This window comes from Palaemon carinicauda, chromosome 41, assembly GCF_036898095.1.
Source record: "Palaemon carinicauda isolate YSFRI2023 chromosome 41, ASM3689809v2, whole genome shotgun sequence".
NCBI lineage: Eukaryota > Metazoa > Arthropoda > Malacostraca > Decapoda > Palaemonidae > Palaemon > Palaemon carinicauda.
The window spans coordinates 19,104,320-19,114,319 of record NC_090765.1 but is presented as its reverse complement, the minus strand read 5'-3'; the positions used below and the strand labels follow the sequence as shown (position 1 = coordinate 19,114,319).

The following is a 10,000-nucleotide window of genomic DNA, read 5'->3' as shown; positions in this document are numbered from 1 at the left end:
GCCATCCAAGACTTTTCCTTTTTGCAAGGAGTCATGATCGAAGTCTATGGAAAAGCTGCAGTAGCTTCAGGGAAGATTGGTGGACTCCCACCCAATGGAAGCCAGATAACAACTGAGAAGGTGCCTTTACCCTGGGCTTTCTGGTCCAAATTAGAAGAAATGCTGAATGCTGTAGGAAAGGCCAAGGGTACTGTGAACATGACAGATTTAATAAAAGTGAACACCACGAAACTTAGTAATGATGGTGAAGGGAATTTGGATGAAGTTTGTCCCATGGAGGAAGTACTTAATGTCTTCAAACATTTAAATGAAGTCCTAAGTGAGGTTCTGCTGGTTAGGGCAGATTTTGATAATAATGAAATGTCAATAAACTTGGTCAATCATGTCATGGAAAATATGCCATTTTCAATAGACAAGTTGAAGAAAGCTGAAACTGACTTGAGGAAAAATATGGATGAAAAAGATTTCCGATGTCCGGACACAAATGTGTAAAGATTTTGAAATAAAACTAGCCTTCTAATTTCCATTTAACTCACGACAAAATTTGTACCAGAGGTTTTAGTCATATTTTTGTTTTAAATAAAACATTTGAAAAATCTCAAATTTTGCTTTAGTTGGGCTAAACATATCTCGGGTTAGTGTTAACTTTTTTATTTGATGAATAAGATTCTCTGTTGTAAAATTATGAAACTGAAAACTATTTAAAATAAATTTTAGAGAGTTTGCAAATACCAATTCTGTAATATGACGACAGTAGTAGCAAGTTGACCTTGTGAATGGGGAAAAGGAATTATATTAGAATTGATAAATTGGTGGATCAAGTAGATGCATTAAATCGTTAACTGAAAAGTATCTTATACTTTTTGAATTTTTAAATTTATTGATAGTCATAAATAGTTGATACAAATATACAGATTGGTAGGGATCTTACTCTGGGTGTGGAATGGATGACAAGATCTCTTAAAAATAAACTGTTGTATTGGTGATGCCAGAGTTGCAAGAGATTGGCAGTGAGGTTTCTAATTGTATAAATAGTTATTTGTGTATTAATTTTTTAATCATCTCAGCTGTTTGGTTGGAAAAACTTTATTTTGAAGGTTCTTCTCGGATCAGTTATTTACAGCACTATATTCAGAAGATTTGCAAAATGAGATAGGTGGGTACAGTGCTTCCTTTCTAATAGTTTGGAAAGTTCCCATAAGTCATTTTAAAACTTGCTGGATTTGCCAGAGAGGATATACTGTACATCCATCATGATCCAAACACGGTGTTAGATAAATCTTAACACTACTTCGCTTCTGGCCTGAAATTCTTAAACCAGAGATGTAAGAACCATAATGCATAATTTTAAATGGTTGTTTGGTATCTAAATATTTTTAGAGTACATGAATGAAAGTTTTGAGGGATGGGTTAAATTACAGACTCAATTAGAGTGTTAAACACTGAAAATGAAACCCGAAAGTATACATTTACTGAGGAATCTTCCATCGGGAATATGCATGGTTGAGCAGGTAGAATATTATTGTCGGATAATCTTTTTATGAAAGAGCATACTTGTCCAGTTAAGTTTTTATAGAATATTTGTTACTCGTGAGTGTCCGAGGTATTGGATGGCACAGTGGCCTAGAGACTGATCATGTGATCAGGACCGAAGCTAGGACCACGGAGGGCCTGGAAATGTCTGGATAAAACTAGAGTAGGCATCTCCCAACCCTAGCTCAAAGTGAGGTTGCAGACCCAACTGGAAATTTGAACAATTTAGTGTAACTCTAATCGAATAGACTGCTGCCAGGCAGGGTAGTTTCATAAAACCTCCTCCACACAAGGGGCAAATTAAAGGTGAACACTGGTTTGCCCATAACTCTATCATTGAAACGGTTACCAGATAACTGACAAAGGCAGGCAGTAGGCGCACACGCACAGCTTTGACCTGGACCATAAGCCAAGTAGTGTAGTGTTATATTCTACCTGGATCCTTACCCTGGTACCCATACAGTACTAAAAACATGAAAGGGCATGGTGGCTGTGGTGCACCTCCAGTAGTGTACTTTCCGTATTCCTTATGGAAGAGTTGGTATCTATACCCAAAGGCACTTCAACATGAGGGAAAAATTCATGGCGGGCAGACAGTTGCTAATTCTGTTGTATGCTTGACGATTAAGTATATGACTTCTGACAAAGAAACATGAGCAAATCATTGAAGTGCCCATGCCCATTGAGGTACTGGACTAGTACTTGCCTGACAATTGTCTGAAATAACTGCCTACATTCTGTCCTCTGGCTTAAGTTATAAGTTTGCTTACTGTCTACCTTGGACTGTCTGATCTGTTAACAGTTTCAAAGCACAAGAATTAAGGGCAAATCAGTGTCCGCCCTGTATTTGTCAGTAATGTGGAAGAGCATTTAGCCAGTGGCCCTGAGCTGTGAATTATTAAAGATTTTACTGACCATCCTGAAATCCTGCTTCGTGCATCTGCACGGGGGAGCTGAATGGGAACACAGGGTCCAGTAAGTCTGGGGTTTTGTGGTGAAGATCTATCAGAGCACTGGATGCCTTTCTTCAGACTCTGTTGGAATCCTTGAGCCTTGCTTCCAGGATTGGATCTGTCATGGCAACGAACTGTAACAACCCCACAACCCATAATTGTTGGGGTCTGGCGAGTAATTTTTAACTAAGTAGACACCTGACCAAGTTTGCGGTTTTCTTTCTCTTTCCTTGTGGCAGAGAGAAGGTGTGTGATTGTAGATTCTAGTGAAGTACTGGCCACTGTAATTTCTGAGTTGGAGATACCCTGGATTTCTCGAGTTTGCTTTGGAAACTGCGATTGTAAGAAAGTCCATGACTTCTTGGGCTGTTTGAAGACATTGTCTTTGTTGCAGCCCAGACTAACAAGTTGTCCAGCTCTGAATATGTAGGTCTTTCTTGCTAGTCTAAAACAAAGGTGGGGGATAAGCGCCAACCTATCGAAAGATGCCAATAGGCGTCTGTAAGATCTATGGAGACTGTGTAGGTGCTCTGGGGTAGAATGATCCGTATTTGCGAGATAGTCAGCTTCTGGAACATGTCATTCAGAACGAATTTTAGTGGGGACAAGTCCAGAATAGTTAGAATCTTCCTTGGGTAAGCAGAAGTAAATGGATTTTGTGCAGCAGATGACTCTCTTCCAAAGGAGGTCCTGAATCATATCCTTCAAAAAGGGGAGTGGTGGATTGAAAGAATTTCTTGAACTGGGTTGGTTTGTCTCCATTTCCTGCATAGCCCTTTAGAGACTATGCTGCGAGCCCAGTGATTAAACTCCCATTGATCCCTGAAAAGGTTGTCATCCCCCTACCGGAAGCTCCTCGTTGTTGTGAAAGACCTGAAACTTTAGACGTCTTGTCTCTACTTCCTCGGTTTTAAGTTCGACAGCATCTTCCAGACCTTCCCCTGTTAATGTAGCCCTACTTATGAGCTTTGGCAGGGTGGAACGTGGAGGTAGCTCTCTCATACACTGGTTTGAAGGCTTGAGACTGAAACGATCTGCTGGGGGAACAGTGTACCCATTCTGAGGTTTGGCTGCAACAGAGGCTGTCGCGACAGTAAAGGATTTCCTACCCTTGAAGTGACTAATGGGTCTCTTTCCCCTGGATTGAGGTCCTTCATTGAGGGTAAATTTCAGTTTGGAAGAAATTCCCTACATGTTGTGAAGGCTCTCGTTCTCCTGGGCTGTTTTGTCCATGACTTAAACCAATTTCTCAGGGAAGAGATCCTTCCCCCAGATATTGGAGTTGATCAGTTTTCTAGGTTCATGTCTGATAGTAGCAGCAGCTAGGACGTGTTCTCTACATGCCCCTCTAGCTATGAAGAAAGCATGGAGATCTCTATGAAACATGATTAGGAGTGTCTTTGCCAAGACAGATAAGAGGTCATATTTGGAATAGTTTCCAATAAGTATATCCAGATAAGATTGGAAGGATGAAGAGTCAGAAAATTTCTCATTAGCTTCCAGTTCTCCCTTCTATAGGGAATTGGGAGTCCTAGGCAGTTTCTCATTAAATGGATTGCCTCTGATGTCTTGTTTTCCAACAATGAAGGTATGTAGGACATCTTCCCAGATGTCCGAATCCCTAGGGCTAGAGAGACTGGTTTACATTTCTCTAGCACTGGGAATGGCCGGTTCTCCATCACTGCTTTCATCATGACCTCTAAGCTTTGAGGCAAAAGGGAAGACAGTATCCATGGGGCCATAAAAGTGGCCTGTAGTTAGGTGTTGGTGAATTCAGCAGTCTTTAACTCCCTAAACCAAGAGGGATTGAGCCTTGCCATGATCCAGAATGATTGTTAACTTAATGGTCGCATCATCCCTAATGGGCGCTTCAGAGTCGAGCCTTGTGTAGCTGTAAGGATAGCTATCAATCGATGGAAAGGATTCAAAGTCTGAAACTGGCTTGGAACCCAAACCATCCCCTATATGAAGGAAACCTTCAGTTAAGGCAGTTTGCTCAGCATAGTGCCAAGGGTTCTTAACTGTGCTTTCTGGTAGGCTCGAAGCTAAGGGAGCCTTGGAAATCGGTGCCTGTTGAAAAGCTTCTATCCTCGCTGTTAGATCTGCTTAAGAACTTTCGTATTTGGCAGTTAGGTTCTCCATGAAAGCTTTCATGGACACTATTAGTTCCAAGTTACTGGGACGCGAAGGTTTATCTAACATCAGAACTGTGGTGGAGGTGGAAGCTGGGGCTTGGGTTGAAAGTAAAGAAGCACTAGGAGCTGCACTCGCCTGATGTACATCCAATAAATCTAATGAGGCTTCTGTAGTCAGCAGGATCCTCTCCCTATCTAACAATACAGAACTAGTAGTAGACGTGATGTTGGTGTCCAGGCTCACGACTTTCAGAGCTTCCCAGACTTCATCGTCCGCGTGATCTGCTGGTACTGGCGGGAGTTGGTAACTGGTGACTAAATACAGAGGACACCTCAGCCTTGGGGAAGAGCAGGTCCTTCAGTTCCAGAGAAGGAAGATAAGGGGCACCTTGTTGAGAGCTCTTCTGGAAGCCTCTTGCCCAGTGTCGGAGTGTCCTCCGACTTTGATCTCGAATGTCCAAAGAGACGTCGGTGGCATAGAAGCTGGTTTGAAGGAGATCTGTGCAAACCTGGATGTTGGTAGGGTCCCAGATTGCAACTGATCCCTTGGTAACTTGGCAGTCAGTATGTTTCCAGCAGGTCTTGTGGCCACAGGGTAACTTGACCCACCTGGTACAGGTGACAGTTGAACACTTCGTCATCAGCAACCTATAGAGAAAAGACATTGCAATGAGTACAAATCAATAAAGATATCTTCTTAAAATTAGTTTAACTCGTCCTAACCTAAATGAACCTACCCCTAAAGAATGGCTAAATCTAAAATGAGATTAAGATACGTGGCAAACCGCTATGAATTCTGTAATGATTTATGAAGCAAAGTATAATGATGGTGTGGTAGGAATATGGAGGAAAGGATCTCGTCAAAGGAACGCCAGAGCCTCCAGAGGAGGTCTATTAAAACAACCTGAGAAGGTAAGTTCACTGATCATATTGCCTAAATCGGCAACAGCTGTCCCCGAGGCGGCAACTATTGCTATTAGCCAGTAAAAGACTGACCTGCCAATACCCCAGGCATGTCAACACAAGGCGGCAGACACATTATAAGGTCAACGGGGAGAGCGAACAATCCCATGGGGGAAGTACAGGACTGAAAGACAGATAAGTGAACCTGCCTAAACCTGATCATTTACTTATGAAAAGTGGGTAAGCAGCCCTTAAGTTAATGAAAGCCGTACATGACCGCCAGAACACTAAGAATTATAAGTTCTAAGGATGTACCATGCTCTCTTATCACTGTAGCAATTGCCTTTTAGTGCTGTTATGCATTTGTCTATTCTTATAGCATTTCAGCTTTGCATTCCATAAACATGGATTTTCACGATAAAGATCAATGTAGGATTAGTGGAAAGTAAAAACAGTCGCCCTAGGGTAACTAAGAACACTATCCAACTCCCAGAAGGACCTTTAAGACTGTAGCTACCTGCCTCACCTAACCGGTAAAGTTTGGTGAAAGAAGGGTATGGTGCATAGTGAAAATTACTAGGCATGGCTGCCGGCTATGGTAGGCTAGCCTAAGACAATGCTGATAAACACACAAGGAACACCAAGGAAGGATGAGCGATATCAGAAACATACCACACTTTAGAATAACAAAATAAAACATTCCTAAATTAAAAGGACTTAATAACTCAGTGTTTCTAAGCGATTGAAACATGATGTAATGGCACCGAAAGCATGCCGGCCTCGGAACAATAAACTGGTTTTGAGTGCCATTTCGTCCTGATGGAAGGTTCCTTGGGTAGCTTTCTAAGGGATATTTGCTACAGTGAAACTCCCAGAGAATTAAACCGAAGGTCTCCAGGATTATAACTCATGGTGGGAGTATCCAGTAAAGGATATCGCATAATATCGGGACGTATACTGGATACGACACATGGCAATCTTCACCCCGAATAGATTCAACTCTGATGTAAGGGGGAAGAGAAGAGTGGCAAAAGGAGGAGGTGCCGTTCTAATTACCCGGTGGACCTCCATCCCTACTACTACCGCGACGCCATTCCTTTTCTTGTCGTTAAGCAGAAATGGCCGCGATAAAGTAATTTTGGGAGAGGTCAGCAAAAGGGTGGGTCCATCAGGGCAACATGGCGCACTCACCCAAAAATAGATTTTTCACTTTGTTCAAAACCCGTTTATTGGGCTCGGGCCATGTCGTCCAGATGGAAGCATACCAGAGAATTATCTTGAAATTACTATTAGCTGTGGGTTTGTGTATGTGCCTTCCACCTTGAATAGATTTCCTTATCTGGTCTACTAGACCTATGTGAAATTCCTGAGATCTGTCTTTTCCACTAAGCCTGGAGCTGGTTTAGTGCTTCCTGCCCTCAGCTGGGAAAATTTTGATATTGACGACAAGGATTCAAGGTTTGTATTTCCGTAGGAACAAAATGGGAAAACTTTGGAGCTTACCCTTTTTTTACTTACCATGAGAATGTAAGATTCGTTCTTTGGGAAATCTTTGTCTTAACTTCAAGTTATAAGCTTTTACAGGAATTAAATAAGACACTAGTATACTTTATTAGTCTGTAACTGAGGCAGCAGTAATAAGACGCAAATACGTTTTAGTATCTTTATATTGCAACTAAATTATCAAATGTAGTTACAACAGAGTATGAATCTGATCCAGCATTACAACACATCAAGGTCCATATTTTCTCGTGCAGAAAAAAATATATATAATTTCATTATCGGAATAATGCCACTCAATAGAGATGTGAAACCAAATCCATCTGACATGTTCAGATGTTCGGAAATGCATAAACACTGTGACGCAAACGTTCAGCGGGACTGGTGTTATTGGTCAGATATGCACCTCTATGGTTACGGCTCATTTTTCCTTTGCCTGCACATACATCGAATAGTCTAGCTTATTCTTTCCATATTCTTCTCCGTCTTCTTACACCTGCTGACACTAAGATTGCCAGACAAATCTTTTGCTCAAGGGGTTAGCTACTGCACTGTAATTGTTCAGCGGCTACTTTCCTCTTGTTAAGGATAGAGCAGACTCTTTAGCTATGGACAGCAGCTTTTCTAGGAGAAGGACACTCCAAAATCAAACCAATGTTCTCTAGTCTTGGGTAGTGCCATAGCCTCTGTAGCCTACCATGGTCTTCCAGTCTTGGGTTAGAGTTCTCTTGCTTGAAGGTACACTCGGGCACGCTGTTCTGTCTTGTTTCTCTTCCTCATGTTTTGTTAAAGTGTTTATAGTTTATATAGGAGATATTTATTTTAATGTTGAAAAAATTATTTTTCCTTGTTTCCTCTCCTCAATTGGGTATTTTCCCTGTTGGAGCCCCTGGGCTTATAGCATCCTGCTTTTCTAACTAGGGTTATAGCTTATCAAGTAACAATAACAACAACAACAACAACAATAATAATAATAATAATAATAATAATAATAATAATAATAATAACAAGGGTAGAAAAGACTTTAGGTATGGTAAGCAATTCTTCTAGGACAAGGGGATTGAGCAATATGGAAAAATTTGTATATAATTTTAGTAACCGGACTTCTTGAAGTCTTCCTTTATCTCCGTTCGTTCCTTGTTCATCTTACGCAAAGTTTCCTTTATATTCGTGTTAACAATTGTTGAAATATTCGAAGAACAAGTGATTCCAGATACCACTGTTCTGCTAGGAATCTTCAATCATAAAAGTTATTTCTGCTGTTTTTGTCCTGGTTCCCAACTGCTCACTCCGGAAAATAAGTTTGCGGCCACTATACTTATTGTAATTAAGCTTATTTTACCTGCATCATAATACAATTATTAATATAATTCTTAATCGTTACTTTTATCCCATTCTACCTTGAAATCAGTTGGGATAATACCTAGCTATCATTAGTTTTGGAAAACTATTGTGGTTTTTTTTTTTTTTTTTTTTTTTTTTTTTTTTTTTTTTTTTACGCATTGCCCTACTTATGTACGCAACCAGATCCCTGCTGGGATTTTGCAACATACTTACGCTTTTATCTTGTTTTGTTGACTGTCCTATTATGGGCGCGAAAATAAATGCTTTGTAATATCTTCAAATTTGCATAGGTTAACACATCATCTGTGTATCTTCCTCTGAAATTTGCTTTTAGCTTGAGTATATATATCTAGCCTTCACTAAAAGGATTGCCTTATCCAGATCCATTTCTCGTTGTAACAGAGAGGCTAGTGTGTGTGTGTGTGTGTGTGTGTGTGTCGTTATCTCTTCATTCCTAGCTAAAGCGACGATCAACTTCCGTGTAAGTGTTCATATTGATCCCATGAACAATACCATTGTTCAATTCATGTTAAAAATAGGTTCTCAATCGTCTGAACTATTATGACATCTGGATATCGTATGGAAATATTAACTTTTGACGCCAACCGCTTATGTAACTTTTAACAGCTTGCGCGCCAAGCTCGTTTTGTTTAGCGAAAAATAGTAACTAAGTTGTTTTCTCGGGGCTTTATTCACGTAAGTATTTACGCCAAAGAGGTAATTTTAGTCTCGTTTTTTTTTTTTTTTTTTTTTTTTTTTTTTTTTTTTTTTTTTGCAGATGATTGAACGATAATTTACAGTCATGAACATTCCCCTCAATTATATATAAGGCTGAAGAAATCAAGTAATGTAGAGCCAAAAATGTGTGTAAAAGGTCACCTGAAAATAGCTCATAGAAAGAAAACATCCTCTGCTATAGCAGCATACACGAAGGTGAATGAGAGTTCAAAGAAGAAGAGTGCTAGGAAAAGAAAGCTGGTAATGAAAGTACTGAGTAAAAGTAAAGATTCACTGCATTCGTCCTAGAAATGATAGCAAACTGAGAAGGATATAGCACTAGTAGAAAGGCTGTGAGTGTTTTAATCTGGGAGTGTCTTGATCAGGAAAGTCCCACGTTTAGAAACTTAGTTCGAATGGGGTGAGAGATTATGAGTTCTTCAGAGAATAAAAAAAAAAAAATAAAGGTTTTGGGTGTAAGAACTTTGCTGCTTTTTTATGAGGGAAGTGGGCTAGTTTTTAAATGGCAATCATGAGTGTGGGTGATAAGAGATTTGAATATATAAGGTATAGAAAGAAGATTGAGTTTGAAGATGCGAGAATGAGGAAAATGAGCCTGTGGAGATAAATGCGTGTGTTTGTTTATAAATGTAGAAAAGGAAGGAGATGGGGAAATAAAAGATTAAAATGGGATGAAACTTTTGGAAGTAATGGAAGATCACGAGTTAGAAAAGGAATGGATGTACTGCGTATGTGGTGAAAGGAACTAGGAAATATGTTTCCTACCTACACCATAAGACATATAGATATGCATTAACGAATAACCAGGTGAATGTTAAGGTAAAAGTTTTTTATGAATACTATGGAAATAAAAATAATTAGAGAACAAGACAATATAGCCTAATATTATATACC

At 39.9% G+C, this 10,000-nt stretch overlaps 1 protein-coding gene across 1 annotated transcript in view; it reads left to right on the top strand.

The window, feature by feature from the left end:
• LOC137632355 (uncharacterized) overlaps positions 1-10,000 on the top strand; it is a 53,184-nt gene that overhangs the window by 22,557 nt on the left and 20,627 nt on the right. Inside the window, exons 14-17 of the mRNA XM_068364291.1 lie at positions 1-489; positions 4,947-5,136; positions 5,436-5,533; positions 6,915-6,982. The exon at positions 1-489 is cut by the window's left edge and continues 47 nt beyond it. Of these exons, the coding sequence (XP_068220392.1) occupies positions 1-489; positions 4,947-5,136; positions 5,436-5,533; positions 6,915-6,982 (845 nt within the window). The remainder of the gene's footprint in view (positions 490-4,946; positions 5,137-5,435; positions 5,534-6,914; positions 6,983-10,000) is intronic.